Here is an 18,669-nt window from a genome sequence, read left to right on the forward strand (position 1 = left end):
TTGATCCTTAGCCTCCCATAAAGGAACCTTGAACTAGAAACAAATGCGATGAGACATTATTTTAATACTCAAAGGCATTAAAACATCGAAGAATTTTGAATTTCTGATATATAGTGTACTGGCAGATGTATGAGTAATTTTTGAGTTGTCATGGAGAAACTAAACAGGTCACTAGTGAATACAAACCACTATATGGAAATCATCATGTAAGTCAATTACAATTGGTGGCCAGAAATAGTATCATGTTTGAATATTTGCATAAGGAAAATACAGAAAGAATCATATGTCAAAGTCCCACGAAGTCTCAGCTGTTAGCTTTGGCAATTTAAGTTCTTCATCAGCCAAACAGACAGATGCAGAAACCTGAAGGCAAGAATTGTTTATGTCAAGAGTCTGGTTGTAGTGAGAGGAAACAACATAAGGCAGTCTAGTGTACTAGAGCTCCTGCTGTGCAGGGTCTAGGGAAAGGCCGGACCACGAGGGTCTATTGTTCGCAGCCTTACCCTGCATTTCTGCAAGAGGCTGTTTCCATGGCTTGAACCCTGACCTCCTGGGCACATGGCATCAACTTTATCAATTACGCCAGGGCTCCCCTTTGGAGGAAACAACGGCATGAAATAGAAACATATATATTTTAGATTCTTCCGCTACATATCAGAAAATCAAACGAATAGAACATGTCCCCAACCAGATCAACGAACTATAAATCAGTTGAGTTTTTGGGTATTTACTATAATTCAAGCCACACAAACATGATATGAATCACCTTAAGTTAATAACATTAACAGTGTCATCACAATCCACAGATATAAGATAATGCATAGCAAAATAGGTACGGAGAACATCAAAAAAGAAAAGGGAGAGAAACCGACTCCACTTCTCTGATTTGCTCTACAAGCTAATATCAGAGAATGCAATTGAACACAAATCAAGAACTTAACATCAACTAGTGCATTTTTGAATTCACGACGTAAGTCTGGAAGAGAAAGCGGTGAATAACTCATCTTGCTCACATTAGTTGGTCGTAGAATGATAAAAGAGTTTGGGTGGCTACAGATGTGGAAGTTCAGACCACTTAATTCGAGATTGCCCAAAAAAGGAAGACGACGAATGGAAAAAGTTGCTCTTAATAGGTCCCCTGATACCGCAATGATGGCAAACCCGACATTCCCACCCCAAGGCAGGTTGCCTATGACTCTGAGCAGATCTATTCTGATTCCCATCCAGAAATCCACTTACTTCTTTCTTGCTATTAAGAGGATGGTATGCTTTACCCAAAATAGAGTATTTGTGGTATTTAACATGACTAATGGGCAATTGGCCTATTAACAGGATTACAGACCACTGAGGGATGATCCTGGACCGGCACTCTATAAGCAAATGGTGCTAGCGCCTGCCTAAGCGAGTCGTTCTAATCCTACTATTGGGACCTAAGATAATCCCCAGATTAGGCATTGACTGCTGGTCCTCCCAAAAGCTGGGCAACTGGCTTACAAGGTCTTATATCTTTTAGTTCTTCCACAAAAAACTATATTTAGTTTTTCAATATCTTCTCAAAATATTTTTCTACGACTCTCCTTTATTTATAACTCTTACATATCTTTTTTATAACAATAGTATCCGGGTCAACTTGTGCACACCTTTACTTTAACTCATCTCTGTATTTTCAAATACCTTCTGAATTTCATAAAATCCCGGTTTTTTGGCTCGCCAATATCTTTTCAACTCATTCCTTAAATATTTACTCAATTTTATACCTCACCCTTATTTTTCTATCTTCTCTGTTTTTCAAATCTTTCTCTAATTATTTCCTCAATTTACTAATTCTTTTAGAAGTTATCTTAATTTGAATTTACATGGAAAAGCAAAAAAAGAAAAAGAAATACAATTTATTCACTCTTCTTAAAAAGAAAAAAGGATTTAAAAACAACAGCAAAAGAAAGTGGCTCGATCAAGATCATAAAGGGAATTAGTGGCCAGCCATCAGACACAGATATCAATACAAATTTATGTACAAAATGCATGACTAGCAGAGTATATAAAGGGTTTATCTAAGAATACAAGTGAGTGCCTACTTATTGAAAAGATAAAAAGTGAAACTATGTTCATATGTGGTACATTGGAAATCTAGCATAATTGGTATCCATAAGCAGAAATAGACTTTGAAGCTTTGATGGAATTTTATAGAAACTACTTAAATACACATCCCAAAATTTTATAGATTCAGCATGAGAAAGTCGCTATATGATCAAAATATGAAACTGCTCAACAAGTCTGATTTTACTAATTTACAACAGTGGAAATAAGGCAACAAAAAGCATTATAACCCGCCAAACTCTTGCTCATATGGGGTGCACTTTGTGAAGAATATAAGCGAAAAATATTATTGAATTGTGTGTCTACTTACATTGAGACTCTATTTATAGACACTACATTCTAATTTTTTTTCAAGTAGGATTCAATATACTATTCCTGTTCCTACATCCTTATTCTAACACTCCCCCTCAAGCTGGTGTGTACATGTCATACATACCGAGCTTGTTATAGATATAATTAATACGAGAACCAATGAGGAACTTGGTGAAGATATTTGCAAGAAAACTGGTAAGGAATGCTCAAAACGTCTGGGCGACCTCAGTTGAAAAGGAACAAATTGAAAAAAATTGATCAAAAAAATAGGAAACGTCACCAGAAAGTCGATCTGTCGACGAAAAATTGTTGCTAGAAAATGGCCAGAAGTTGGTATAAAACATATGGGTCGTCTCGCAATCAAGAAACAAGTAGATCTTGAGCAAGAAAATTACCGAAAAAATGGCCTCAATAGGCTCATGCGTCGGCCCGTGGTCAAATCTTACCGGAGGTGTCGATCTCCTAGGTAGTGCGTGGTGGCGTGTGGGAAGTCAATTCACAACAGCCTTGGTTAGGGTTTGGTCGCAGGGAGACACTAGACCTCATGGTGGTGTTGGTCGTCACACAACATTAACGAAAAGTGAAACTACGTAAATTAAATCTGAGGAGTCACCGGAAAGACGCATGGAACTATGCAAATCAAATATAAGGAGTCGCCGAAACAAAGCACGGTGTTACGCAACTCATGAGAGAAAGTAGTCTGAAAGGATGCACAATGCCGTGCAAATCAGGTATGAGAAAGTAATCACCGAAAAGATGCATGATGCTACGCAAATCAAGATGAGAAAGTAGTCGCCGAAAGATGCACGATGCTATGCAAATCAGATCTAAGAAGCCACCAAAAAGATGCACGATAACTACTTTTTCTGTTTCGGATGCTTCTCAAATCAGTCTTTCTCAGTATGATTGTTTTTTTTTTTTAAACTGGTAATTGTTCTCAGCATGATTGTTTTTCATGCATATATTATTGACCCAACTTTTGCTAAAATAATCATTGGACAAACGGAGTTATATGAGTTATAACCGTCGGCCGATTGCAGAAGCTTCTTTTTTATTCTCTACCAAGATCATAGAGGCTCTGATACAATAAGAAAAATATAAGAGAATATTATTGAATTGTCTGACTACATTATTACATTGAGATCTTATTTATAGACACTAGGGGTGGGCATACCACCAATAAACCAAAAAAACGAACCAAATTAATTCTTTTCAATTTTGGTTTTTTGATTTTCTGGTTCGATTTCGATTTAATTTTTTCTACAGTTTTGGTTTCCGTTTATAGGGTCCAGGATTTTGGTTTAACCAAAAGACCAAAATAATATTACATAATTTTAAAAATATTTTTAAATATATCCTTGACACAACTTACTGATGGCCCAACTTTTAGATCCAAGCCCAAGCCGAATGTCTTTATTCTCAAAAATAAGTTTGGCTTAAGGCTTGGATCTGTAAGTCCATTAGTAAGTTGAGTCAAGGATATCTAAGCCAACCTAATTTCACATATTCACTCATCAAACTCCGTTACTCTCTCACAATAGAAGCAAACTCTCACTCACAGTCACTCTCTCAGACACCAGCGGTTCAACTCAGCCCTCAGGCCATCGGCGACTCGGCCACTCAGTGATTCCAGGTACGCGTCGTTTCAATTTTTTAGTTTTTCTTTGATTTCATTGATTTTTCTGCTTTTCTTCGTTTTCTCCTTCCCTTTCCTTTGCTAATTTACCCAATGGGTTAATACATTAATTCTAGTTTCCAACTACGCAACCACTCACTCAGATTCTCTCAAAATCTCTTTTCTCTGAAGGTACGTCTGTGACGGTGATTTCTCTTAGACTCTCACTTTTCAGGCCAGCAAAGAGGCCAAATCTAAGCTGGAAAATCCGAATTTAATAAACCGAAACCGAATCGAACTATTTCGCTTCTTTTATCGATATCCCCCTTCACTCATCAGACTTGCCCACTCTCTCAACAGAAGCAAACTCTCACTCACGTTCATGTCATGAACTTGCCCTTTTAAACCTTTTAAATTTCGGTTAAGTTAGTTAGCAGTGTAGCAATAATAAAGAAGAGAAGGGACAGCCATGATTAGTTCTCATTTAATGAAGACCAAAGGCCCAGATCATGCCAGCTCAACAGTCGCCAACTCAGCCTCTTGATGGTTATAAACATAACAAACAGGAGAGAGAAAAGGCAGCAATCATTATGGTATTTCCTTCCCCATTTTTTCTGCTGCTTCTTCTCCAAATTCTCTCCTTCTTCTTCTGAAATCTCTCTCTACTTCCCTTGCAGATTTTCGAGCTATCAATGGATTCCTCCACTACTTATGTTTAGCTTTCAGTTTATTTCCACTTCCTTGTCATTTTAAGTTCCATTTTGATAATAGAAAACATAAAATTGTCCCAATTGTTGGTTTCTCTTTCGCAAATTATCAATTGATCATTAGTTTAGTTAGTCAGGTCCTGACATTTGGTATCAGAGACAGGTTGTTCTAAACCAAGCTTTTGTGATGGCAGATGGAACTCGAGCTCAAGTTGTTGATGCTAAACTAGCTCAGCATGAGGAGTTACTAGAAAACCTCAATCTGCGCTATCATGCGCTATCATGAACTCACTGAAACTCAAACTGGAATTCGTGGAACTCTACAGCTGATTTTGGATCAACTGACCATACTGGAGAGAGCTCCTCCTCGTGGACAAGACCAAGGTCAGGCGTTAGGAGATGGTTTACTCCCTATACTTCCTATGGAAGCTCGGTTCAATCGACCCCAAGGGGTTCCTATACACCCTCCCAAGTGGGAATTACCCAATTTCGAAGGTAAGGAGCCTAAGGTTTGGTTGCGAAAGTGTGAAAGGTACTTCAACCTTTACAGGGTAGTTGAGAACCTTAAGGTAGATGGGGCTGCTCTGTATTTAAATGGGATAGCTGAAACTTAGTACAACTCGTTGGTATTGAGTCGCGGAGTTGTCACCTGGGATGTGTTTTAGGAAGAACTCTGCATCAGATTTGGGGATGTTCTCATGGAGGACATAGTAGAAGAGTTCAACAAGCTCACTCAAACTGGGACAGTTGATGAACTTTTAGCTAGGTTTGAGGACCTCAAGGCTCAAATGATAATGAGTAATCCTACACTTAATGAATCTCATTTCCTGTCAAGTTTCATGGGAGCTCTTAGGGAAGAGATTAAATTTGCTGTGAAGATGTTCAAACCTGCTACCTTAAGTGTGGCTATTGAGCAAGCAAGGTTGCAGGAAAAGGCTATAGAAGCAGTGCAAAAGAAGACTAGAACAGTTAACAAGGGCCCTGTGATCTCTAGTGTACCCTCCTTGGCCAGACCTATTTCTCTTCCTACTAACAAGTCCACTCCTCTCAGACTTAGCACGGAGGTATATGAGTATAGAAAGACCAACAAGCTATGCTTCAGGTGTGGTGAGAAGTTTGCAGCTGGTCACCAATGCAAGCATAAGCAACTTAATTGTATTATTGGTGCAGATGAGGTAGATGAGGTTGTTGCTGAAATGCCTGAAGAATTACCTGATCTTACTGATGTGATCATTGAGCTGGATGAATCCCAAGAGGTACAAGAAGCTATATGTCTTAGTGCCTTATCCGGAAATAGTCAAGGTGTCGATTCAATTTTAGTATCTGGTGTTGTGAAAAATAGAAAGCTAACTGTCTTAGTTGACTTGGGCAGTACACACAGTTTCATAGATGAACAAACTGTGATTGACTCGGGGTATGTAGCTGTTTATAGTTCCCCTATGAAAGTGACTGTTGCAGATGGAAACTATGTGATGTGTTACATAACTTGTGCTGAATTTACGTGGAAGATGGGAGGAAAAACCTTTCAAGAAGATCTGAGAATTATCAAATTAGGTGGTTGTGATTTGGTTATGGACAATGAAAGGATGAAAAAGTACAACCCCACTAAGTTTGATCATGAGAAGAAATGTGTTACTATTGGAAAGAAAGACAACAAAACTATCTTACATGCAGTTCATGAAGAGGGAAGTCTGAATATGATTAGCAGTAGTTCAATGGGTAAACTATTGAGGAAAGGGCATACTCTCATGGCTTATTTGTTTATGATACAATTAGATCCTGCCTCTGATCAAAAGGGAACTTCAGAACCTGTAAAAGAGGTGTTAGAAAAGTATGATGCAGTTTTTACCGAGCCTAGCTCATTACCTCCTGCAAGAGCACTAGACCATGCTATTCCCTTGAAACCTGGGGCCTCACCTGTTAGCTTGAGACCCTATAGGTACACTCATTATCAGAAGAAGGAGTTGGAGAAACAGGTTACTGAAATGCTCACTAGTGGTATCATACAACATAGTCGGTCCCCTTTCTCTTCACCTGCCTTATTAGTCAAGAAGAAGGATGGCACGTGGAGGTTCTGTGTGGACTACAGGGGCCTTAATGACATAACTATTAAGGATAAATATCCCATCCCAATAGTGGATGATCTACTGGATGAACTGTGTGGAGCTGTTGTATTTTCAAAAGTGGATTTAAGAACAGGTTACCACCAAATAAGGATGAAGTCAGAAGATGTGTATAAGACTGCCTTCAGAACTCACAATGGCCATTATGAGTTCAGAGTCATGCCCTTTGTACTAACTAATGCACCTGCGACATTTCAGGCTCTTATGAACAAATTTGTCTTAGTTTTCTTTGATGACATCCTAGTATATAGTCCTACACTAGAAAAGCATGTTAAACATCTGGAACTGGTATTTCAAACATTGAGCAACCACTCTATTTTGCTAAAAGATCAAAGTGTGCATTTGGACAAAGTAAGGTTGAGTACTTGGGACATGTTATTACTGTTGAAGGGGTGTCAACTGATCCGGGAAAGGTGCAAGCAATGTTGGATTGGCCTAGACCTATGACCTTGAGGGGCTTGAGAGGTTTTCTAGGCCTCACTGGATATTACAGAAAATATGTGGCTAACTATGGAAGTATAAGAAAACCCTTGTCTGATCTACTAAAGAAGGATGCCTTTAAATGGTCTGATGCAGCTGAGGAAGCATTTCAGCTTCTGAAAAAAGCCATGGCCACTACTCCTGTTTTGGCCCTACCAGATTACCCTCAGACATTTAAGGTGGAGACTGATGCATGCCAATCTGGTATAGGTGCAGTGTTGAAACAAAATAGCAGACCTTTTGCCTACTTCAACAAAGTTTTAGCTCAAAAACATGCCATTGATAAATGGAGGCATTATCTACGATATAGGCATTTTATAGTGAAAACTGATCACCACAATCTTAAATACCTGCTAGAGCAAAGAGTAACTACTGCAGTTCAACAAAGAGGGCTTACTAAGTTATTAGGCTTGGATTATGAGGTTCAATATAAAGAAGGGGTCTGAGAATCAAGTTGCAGATGCCTTGTCTAGGCAGCATGAAGATGTAGGCAACTCAGGTGAATAGTTGGTACCTCCCCAGCTTAATGTTATTAGTGTCTCAGTTCCTTTATGGGTACAAGATGTTGGTGAGAGCTATGAAGGAGATCCTTTAGCTGCTGAAATGATAGCTCAGTTGACTGTCAATTTACAAGGACCTCAGGTATGGCATTATAATTCTAGAGTATTGAGGAGGAAGGGTAAGATTTATATTGGTACTCCTGGTGAGTTAAGAGCACAATGACTCAAACTTTTCCATGATTCCACCTTTGGGGGTCACTTAGGCCAGCTTGGAACATTAAAAAGATTAGCACAAATCTTTTACAAGCCATTGATAAAACAGATGGTCATTGATTATGTGGTTAGGTGTGATATTTGTCAGAGAAATAAGGATGAAAATATGGCATATCCAGGTCTTCTTCAACCTCTTCCTATTCCCAACCAAGCTGGGAGAGAAATCAGCAGAGATTTCATTGAGGGCTTACCAAAGTCCAAAGGAAAAGACACAATCCTAGTTGTGGTGGATAGATTGACAAAATCTGCACACTTCATTGCATTGTCCCATCCCTTTACTGCAGTTTAGGTGGATGAAAAATTTTGGAAAAGAGTCCAGACATTGCACGGTATTCCTGATACCATGGTATCTGACAGAGAGAAGGTGTTTTTGAGCAATTTTTGGCAGGCTCTATTCAAACTCGAGGGGACACAACTTTTATTTAGCTCAGTTTACCATCCTCAGACTGATGGTCAAACTGAGAGAGTTAACAGGTGTATTGAAAATTATCTTAGGTGTATGACCAGCCACAGACCATCCCATTGGAAGCAATGGTTGCATTTTGCAAAATGGTGGTACAATACTAATTATCATTCCAGTCTGCAATGCACCCCCTTTGAAGCACTTTATGGATTTTCACCTCCACAATTATCTATGGGACCTTTGCTAGAAACTCTCATTCCAGCCGCTGAGGATGCAGTAATGAAGAGGCAACAGATGCAACAACTACTTAAGGATAATCTACACTAGGCTCAGGAGAGGATGAAACTTTTTACCGATAAAAGAAGATCTGAGAGGGTGTTTCAGCCAGGTGATATGGTTTACTTGAAGCTGCAACTATACATACAACCTTCTGTTTTATTGAGGAGAAACTTGAAGCTATGTTCAAAGTATTATGAGTCATCAGCAAGGTGGGTCAAATAGCTTACAAACTAGAGTTGCTGCCTACTTCTAAGGTACATCGAGTGTTCCATGTGTCACTCCTCAAGAAGAAGTTGGGAGCTAAATCAGTAGCTCAAACCACTCTACCTATTACTAATGAAGAAGGTCAGTTTTTGGTTCATCCAGTGGCTATACTGCAGAGACAACTAGTGTAACTCAGCTATTGTCAAAGTGCTGGTTCAATGGTCTAATCTGGCACCGGAAGATGCCTCTTGGGAAGAGTATGATTTCTTGAAGGCTAAGTTTCTTAATTTTGACAACAATCCTTTAGGACAAGGATCATTTGAAAGGGGGGAATAATGTCATGAACTTTCCCTTTTAAACCTTTTAAATTTCGGTTAAGTTAGTTAGCAGTGTACCAATAATAAAGAAAAAAAGGGGCGGCCACGATTTGTTCTCGGTTGATGAAGACCAAAGGCCCAGATCATGCCAGCTTAGCAATCGCCAACTCAGCCTCCTAGTGGTTATAAATATAACAAAAAGGAGAGAGAAAAGGCAGCAATCATTATGGTATTTCCTTCCCCATTTTTTCTGCTGCTTCTTCTCCAAATTCTCTCCTTCTTCTTCTGAAATCTCTCTCTACTTCCATTGCAGATCTTCGAGCTATCAATGGATTCCTCCACTTCTTATGTTTAGCTTTCAGTTTATTTCCATTTCCTTGTCATTTTAAGTTCCATTTTGATAATAGAAAACATAAAATTGTCCCAATTGTTGGTTTCTCTTTCGCAAATTATCAATTGATCATTAGTTTAGTTAGTCAGGTCCTGACGGTTCACTCTCTCAGACACCGGTGGTTCAACTCAGGCCATCGGCTACTCTGGCACTCAGCGATTCTAGGTATGTTGATTTTTTATTTTTTCTTCTACTTCCTTGGTTTCATTGGTTTTTCTATTCTTCTTCGTCTTCTTATTCTCTTTTCTTTGCTAATTTACATAATGGGTAATACATCGATTCCAGTTTCCAACTAGGCAACTACTCACTCAGATTCTCTCACTCTCTCTCTTCTCAGAAGGCGTGGTTGTGATAGTGATTTCTCTCAGACTTTCACTTTCACTTCTCAGGCTAGAGATGAGGGTGAATCCAAACTAAAAAAACAAATTTAATAAGCCAAAATTGAATCGAACTATTTTATTTCAGTTATCAGTATCCCTTTTCACTCATCAGACTTAGTCACTCTCTCACAATAGAAGTAAACTCTCACTCACAGGCACTTTCTCAGACATCGATGGTTCAACTCAGCCTTCAGGCCATCAGCGACTCAACGATTCCAGGTATGCTGTCATTTAAATTTTTCAATTTTTCTTCTACTTCTTTGGTTTCATTGGTTTTTTTGTTTTTCTTAGTCTTGTTCTCCTATTTTCTTTGCTAATACACATTGATTTCAATTTCCAACTAGGCAACTACTCTCTCAGACTCGACGATGATTTCTCTTAAACTCTCACTTCTCGAGCCAACGGCATAGTGAATTCGAATTGAAAAAACCAAATTTAATAATACAAAACTGAACCAAACTATTTTGCTTCAATTATCGAAATCCCGTTTCACACATCAATGTCAGTCGTTCTCTCACAATAGAAGCAAACCCTCACTCACGGTCACTCTCTCAAACACCAATGGTTCAACTCAACCCTCAGGCCATCGGTGTCTCGATCACTGGTGATTCCAGGTATGCTTCCATTTCAATTATTTAAGTTTTCTTCTACTTCTTTGGTTTCATTGATTTTTATGTTTTTCTTCGTCTTCTTCCCTTTTCTTTGCTAATTTACCAAATGGGTAATACATTGATTCCAGCTTCCAACTAGCAACTACTCTCCCAGATTCTCAATTCTTAGAACGTGCGGTTGCGAAGGTGCTTTCTCTCAAACTCTCACATCTCAGGCCCGCAGTGAGGGCGAATCCGAACTAAAAAAACCAAAATCGAACAAACTATTTCGTTTCGATTCCCAATATCCCCTTTACCATAATCAAAGACTGGAACGTTCATCCCTAATAGACACTACATTTCAATCCTTTTCTAAGTAGGACACTACATTACAAACCTTTTCCAAATAGGATTTTATATTTTGTTCATGTTCTTATTCCTATTCTAACATACTTTGTAAGTTAAAAAATAAGATACCACTACAATGTAAATCTATAGGACTCTGGCTGCTAAACACTTTATTGCCTACGATAAGCTTCGGGCGAAGATGGAGAATATACTATCTCCATTTAGAAACTCCAACCAAGATCCACCAAATACCTGCAACCAACCATAATGCCACTCGTAAAGGAGTAGCTTCCCTTGTGCTTGCTCACATATCCCTTGTCTAGATTGATACGAGTGGCAAACTCGTAATCAATTATAAATGACTTTAACCCCTTCTCTTGTATGCCCACAATTAACCAAAAGCAATGGACTACATTTTGTTGATCCATGTCGCAATAAGTTGACAGGAAAAACTCATGTCCACCCAAACGAAAAGCCTGCAAATAAAGTCTACTAGTAGGATAGAGGTTAGCACACTAGTCTCTTTTCAAATCTAGGTAAACAACACACTGTTGATGCGGCGTTTCAAACTCGAGAGCTTTAGGCTGTATTTGTTTTTTTAAGATTCAGAGGTCTGAATCTGAATGCACATCTGAATGATTAAGATGTTGACTCTAGATCTGAAAACTGAATGATTAAGTTTGTTTGTTTTTCAACATTTGAATGTGCAAAAAAATTTATTTGTGTATATAATAAAAGAAAAAATACAATTCAAATAAAAAACTAATTATATATCAGAAAAATATGTAATTTAATATAACAAAATTATTATTTGATTGAAAAAAATATTTATGTTTGTTAGTGATAATGGAGATGGTTAATAATGGTGGTTGCAGTGACAATGATTAATGTTAGTGATTAGTAATGTTGGTGGTGATAGTTGGTATTATAGTGACTGTTATGATGGTGGTGGTTGTGATGTGACGTTGCTTGATGTTAGTAGTTGGAGGTGTTAATTATGATGGCTAAAAAATGAATGCATGATGGTTTGACAATATGTTGGTGCTAGTTGGAGATGTTGTTAGTTGTGATGATGGAGATAATTATTAGTAGAGATAAATTGTAGCGATGGTAGTGGTTGAAGTGATAGTAGAGGTGGCGTTACTAGTGACAATGGTGGTGGCGGTCAAAGAATGTGTGGAGGCTGTGATGTATTAGTGGTAGTAAGCGGTGGTGCTAATTGTGATAAATGAGTTGGTCGATAGTAGGGATTGACCGGTAGTGGTTGATGATAGTTGTGCTATTGACGGCGGTGGTGGCGGTGAATATAATTAGAATAATAAAGGTAGTAGGTGTGGTAGCGGTTTACAATAGTGGTTGTTATCAATATTTGTTGTTGATGGTGGAGGTAGTGGGCGGTAGTTGACAATGGTGGCAAATGTGGGTAGTGGTGGTGATTGATGATTATGAATAGAGTGGCGGTGACTATTATCTAACACCAAAATTCCTCTTCAGACCTATTAAGACTTGATTCTAGATCTAAATGATTAAGACCTATTCAGACTTATTAAGAGCTGAAATCTTAATAAAAAACAAATGCACTTAATGGTCTAAAGTCTGAACCATTTAGATTCAGACCTCCATTAAGTGCAAACAAATGAGCCCTAGGCCTGAGTTTATAAGCCCTCTCCACATAAGGTGGCGAAAAGCATTCCCCGACTTAGCAGCAATTGCATGAGCCGGTGCGATTCTTCGGCGTTATAAAACAGAGCCTCCGAGTCAAACTTTGAAGCAAGTTTAGCATCCAAGTCATGATTTTCCTCAGCTTCCTGCATGGAAATCGAATGAGGTAACAAGATGTGAGGTCCATACTTCCTGTCGTTCCTCAAGCTTTAGGAAATACATACGAGCTCATTTCAATGCAAAGTCGTAGGCATCATCCTCTGAAGCAATCTAAAGATTATCACTAGACAAAACAACCAAGACTCAATTACCGAAAGAGGCAAACTCAATACCACTTCTTAGAACCTAAAGTATTTAAGGAAAAAGAATGCAACTACATTAGCTAGTCCCTAAGGCCCAAGAGGATGGCCAAATATTAAGAGCAAGTGTTGGGCAATAGATATTCATTGATGTGGTAATCAAGAGAACAAAATGAAGGGAAAAGAAATCAGAAGCTTAACCAACTTCATTATCAAATTCAACCAAACCAGAGAGAAGAGTGCCTACATAGAGCTACTCACTTGGTTATGTCCCTGAAACGGCGAGCAAGAAACTATTTTGCAGCATCTGCCAACGGCGAAACTGCACCAACCATTAATTTATTGAAAGGAAGATTCAAATAAAACAATGTTGATTCAGTCGTTGTTTACATTTACAAATCTTTCTTCTTCAGATAACTTTACATTCAAAAATCTTTGTTCTTCTTTTTCTGTGGATAAGTTTACATACAAGAATCTCTTTTTTCTTTTTGCGTAAGTTTATATTCACCTAAATTAAATGAAGATTGCAACAATAACAATTCATACTCCTCCTCAAGGTAGGGTTGAACCAATGAAATTCGTGAATGTAAACTTATCAAAAAAGAAAAAAAAAAGAAAAAGAAAGATTTGTGATTGTAAGCTTATCCGCGGAAAAAAAGTAGATTTGTGAATGTAAACAATTACTGAATCGGCATTACCTCATATGAATCTTCCTTTCAATAAACTAATGGTTGATGCAGTTCAGCCATTAACACATGCTGCAAAACAATTTCTTGTTCGACGTTTCAGAGACATAACCAAGTGAGTAGCTCTACATAGATTTTCACTGTCTTCGTTGAATTTGATAGTGAAGCTGGTTAAGCTTTTGACTTTTTTTTTTCTTCATTTCATTGTCTTGATTACCACATGAGTGAATATCTATTGCCAACGCTTACTCTTACATTCGGCCACCCTCTTTGGCCCTAAGGACTAGCTGATGTAGTTGCATTCTTTTTCCTTAAATCCTTCAAGTCCCAAGAAGAGGTATTGAGTTTGCCTCTTTCGGGAGGTGAGGTTGTTCTATCCACTGATTCTCCAGATTGCTTCAGAGGATGATGTCTATGGCTTTACGTTGAAATGGGCTCGTATGCATTACCCAAAACTTAAGTAACGGCAAGAAGTATGGACCTCGCATCTTTGTTACATCATTCGATTTCTATGCATGATATGCAGGAAGCTAGAAGCTGAGGAAAATCATGATGTGCAATGACTTGGATCCTAAGCTTGCTTCAAAGCTTGTCTTGAAGGCTCTGTTTTATAAGGCCAACAAACCGTATCAGCGCGTGCAATTGTTGCCTAGGCGGGGAATGCTTTTCGCCATCGTTATGTGGAGAGGGCTTATAAACCCAGACCTATTAAAGCTCTCGAGTTTGAAATGCCTCATCAGCAGTGTGTTGTTTACCTAGATTTGAAAAAGCGAGTGTGCTAGCCTCTGTCCTGCTGGTAGTGTTTATTCGCAGGCTCTCCGTTTGGGTGGATAGGTTTTTTCCTTCAGGTCGTTGCGACATGGATCAACAAAATGCAGTCCATTGCATCAGGTTATTCATGGGCATGTAAGATAAGGGGTTAGTCATTTGCAGTTGATTACGACTTTGCAGCTCGTATGTGAGCACGCACAAGGAAAGCTACACCTTCACGAGTGGCATGATGGCTGGCTACAGGAACCTGTTTAGTGTATCTTGGTCCGCGTTACTGAATGGAGATAGTATATTCTTCGTCAATGGAGTACTCTTACTGTCAGGCAATATAGTGTTTAGCAGCCAGCGTCTTTAATGTTTACATTGTAGTGGTATCATATTTTTTTACTTAAAGTGCACCATATGTGAGCAAGAGTTAACTACCATTCAGTGTGAGCCTTTAAATATAAAACGGTTAACTACCATTCAGTGTGAGCCTTTAAGTATAAAACGGTTAACTAACATTCAGTGTGAGCCTCTCATTGAGAAAATGCTAGGAAGAATCAACAAATGGACTTCTTGATTCCTTTCATATGCTGGGGGAGCTACATTAGTCAAAAGGGTACTGTTTTCGATTCAAACATACTGGGCTTAGATATTTGTCCTACCAAAGAAGATCATGCAATTTATTGAGACAATATGTAAGTGATACTTAGGGACTAGTTCAGCAGAATTCTCAACGAAAGCCCTAATAGCTTGGGAAAAACTTTGCTATCCTAAAGTGGCAGGTGGTCTTAAATTGGTTAATATGGAGGTCTGGAACAAAGCGGTTGTGGGTAAACTGTTGTGGAACTTATGTATGGCTAAGGAACAATTATGGGTGAGATGCGTTCATGCCTATTACATTAAAAAGAGCTCAATATGGGATACAGCTCCAAAAGCAGCTTCCCGGGTGGTGCAGAAGATATTCAAGGCTAAAAGGTACTTAGTGGATGCAGGTTGTAGTTTGGAGGAGTTCCAACACGCAACTATTTTCTCAATTCAGAAGTTGTATAGTACGTTTCATGGTGTGTTCCCAAAGATGAACTGGAGAAAGTTGGTCTGCAACAATCTTGGGTGCTCCAAATGGATTTTCATGTTGCGTCTAGCTATAGTGGGCAAGTTGGCAACTAATGATAGGTTGGCAAAATGGGGAATTAATACTGATAAGCTGTGTGGAATGTGCAACCAAACAGAGAAGTCTCTGCAAAACCTCTTCTTTCAATGTCTACTATCTAAGCAGGTATGATAGTCACTTTTGCTTTGGCAAGGAATCCAGCGGAGAGCCATGGGTTGGGAGGAAGAGCTGAATTGGGGGGTTCGTTTTGGTAAAGGAAAGAGCAAAAGAGAAAGCATATATAGAAATGGTGTTATCGGTGACCATATATCACCTGTGGATGGAGAGGAATTCCAGGATTTTTTAGAAACAACATAAAGTTGTCCATGTACTGATCAACATCCAAGAGAGCCACATCAGAGCTAGTGTCAATCCTAAGCTATAAAGTCATATGCAGATTCTTAATTTCTATCCGTAACTTGATGTCATGCTTTAGATGATCTGAGTAGATTGAGCACAACTGGACCGGTCAGTTGATTGCTCCATTCTGAACGTTGAGCTGTAATCCCTTACTTGGTATATAAATACGATGTTTGTTTACCAAAAAAAAAAAAAACAGACTTGTTGAGCAGTTTCATAATTTGATCGACTTTCTCATGTTGATTCTATAAAGTTTTGGAATGCAAATTTAGGTACTTTCTATAAAGTTCCACCAAAGCTTCAAATTCTATTTTGGTTTGTGGATACCAATTCTGCTAGATTTCTAATGCAACACAAAAGATTATAGCTATTATATATAGATAGACACATGCATGAACAACAAAAGATTTATGGACAATTATTAGGATCAATATCTAACAAGGCAATTTTTCATTTATTCTGTCCAAGACTAACAAAACTACAATCGTTTATGGCACATGACAGATCTAAGTTGGACCACGGGGAAAACTAAACAAACAACTTATAGGAATCACAGAGTTGCATCCTACTTCAACTCCCCAATTTAATCAAACGAGACAATTGCGCTACCAAATGGCTACCAGGTCTAACTGCAGAATGAATATCTTAATCACTTGTGCACATAAAAAACAGAGAAGAAAAAATAACCAACAAATGAGTCTATGATATGAATTTAAAGAAAAAAATCTTCAACTGCTAAACAATTAAAGAAAACTTCCATTCTTTCATATCTTCTCAAACTTGTGCAAAAACTACTAACTGATCAATTCCTAGAAACTTGTGATGTCTAGCAGGCAAAGGTCGGAGGAGTAGGACTTCTTAGGCTATCCATTGCCTGTGACTTGCAATTTATTACCATAAATAACAATACAATAAATCCAGTGGGGTCTGCCCGGGGGGGGGGGGGGGGGCGTACGCAGACCTTACCCCTACCTTTTTAGGGTAGAAAATGTCAATAATGTACTTTTAAACTTGGGAAGAAATTTCATAAATGAAACTAACAAAACCGAGCAGAGTAAACACCTTCAGACGATTAACAAGTGACCCATTTTTAAACAAACTAGTGCAAAGAAAGTAGCATCCACTTAGTACACCAATATGCTATTAGCTCAAGATGATAATGTTTCTTGTTTCTTTTTATGTAGAAGTGTTATAAAAGAGGGCAGCCATGGGTAAGGCTCTCCCTAGACAGAGTATGGAAAACCGCAAAAGACAGTTGTCTAAATTAAATAAGCATTTTACCAGTGCACTACCACCCATTGTATGAACCCCTTAATACACTTCCTATTCCTCGAGCCTACTTGTTTCCACTGCTAACAATTCTATTCTTGTGGATTATTCCACCGTGCAAACACTGCATATTTCTGCAAGGATAACATCGGACGAGCAAGCATTCATTCAAATTTTTGGCATATTGAACATCCTACCAAAAGTGGAGCAAATGGTTCATTTCCAATAGGACTAGTGGAAGGTCACTTTTGACCATGCATACGATTAGTGAAAAACTCATTCTTCAATTTTATACTAGGAGATAGCTTTGTTATCAATTTTCACAAAACTCATTCTTTTTTTTTTTCAGTACAAGACGGTTTCTTATTAGTATCATCGTCTATAATTTCAATGTGTATCCACCTATAAGGACTTTAACTAGCAAGCACAATCAACATACCATTAAATCTCGTACAAATCAAAATAATCTACGAAAGGGATTGCAGCTAACAAAATAGTCTTAGACATCAGACAAACAACAATAGACAAAAACAATCAAATTTAAATTACAATACAAGATCATAGCTACTACTATTACTCAAATAACGCAACCAAGAAGATATTGATCAATCAATCAATTATATCATATTAGTTATATAAATCATCTTTAGCCACTCCCCTCTATTCAGGTCTATAACAACGATATAACTCAAATAACAAAGTAATTGTACCTTAAAAGATCCATTTAGCTTAGAACTCCTTGACCATTCAAGCCCCAAATTCTTACTCGTCGTCTGATATGTAGCCCTACACACATCATTCCCATAAACTTTATGTGACACTGCAAAATCCCAAGAATTCTTTGTCGTATCATAGCTCGGCTCGAAAGTAGTGAGTCCTTCATGAACATAACTATACTTTAATTTACAACCTCTCGAACCCAACACGTGATTGGCTGACACCTTGTTCGCGGAATCAAACACCAACGTCCCATCCAGTATCGTTCGGTTATCCCCTCTAAAGTGAATGTAATTCAAATTCAACGGTTTCTCCAAAACCTTAATTGAGTTCATAAACTGAAACCTAAAGTCCTGAAATCACAAAAATTCAATAATAATGGTAAATAATAGTCATCACTTATTTTAAACAAAAACTACAAAAATGTTAGTACAAAGAAAAAACAAAAAAGAGGACTCCTTGGATTTTATTCTTCTTGCTAAGAAAGTGTTTCAAATTTTCAAAATGCTTCAATTGGTACAACCAAAAAGAAAACTAATTAAGCAATGTTTTGTTCAATTTCTTGTGAAAAAAGGCAGAGTAGTCATGTTGTCATGAAAAATAGTTGAGAAAATACATCAAATCCCCCCTCAACTTTAGTCAAAACTTACTTTAGACCCTAAACTAATCGGACAATTATTTACCCCTAACAACTTTAAAGTGAATTAATTTCAACTCTTACGGCTGACGTGGCAAAAAAAAAAAAAACGCG

The 18,669-nt window shown here is 38.1% G+C and overlaps 1 protein-coding gene across 1 annotated transcript; it reads right to left on the reverse strand.

Moving 5' to 3' along the window:
- Positions 1 to 77: 77 nt before the first annotated feature.
- Positions 78 to 18,271, reverse strand: LOC107851178 (outer envelope pore protein 24B, chloroplastic; the record flags this gene model as incomplete). The annotated part of the gene is given in 2 exon segments (XM_047401166.1): positions 78 to 363; positions 17,912 to 18,271. Coding segments are annotated over 2 exon segments (444 nt in total), but the record flags the coding sequence as incomplete, so codon positions are not given.
- Positions 18,272 to 18,669: the final 398 nt, after the last annotated feature.

The sequence above is a fragment of the Capsicum annuum genome, chromosome 12 (assembly GCF_002878395.1).
Source record: "Capsicum annuum cultivar UCD-10X-F1 chromosome 12, UCD10Xv1.1, whole genome shotgun sequence".
NCBI lineage: Eukaryota > Viridiplantae > Streptophyta > Magnoliopsida > Solanales > Solanaceae > Capsicum > Capsicum annuum.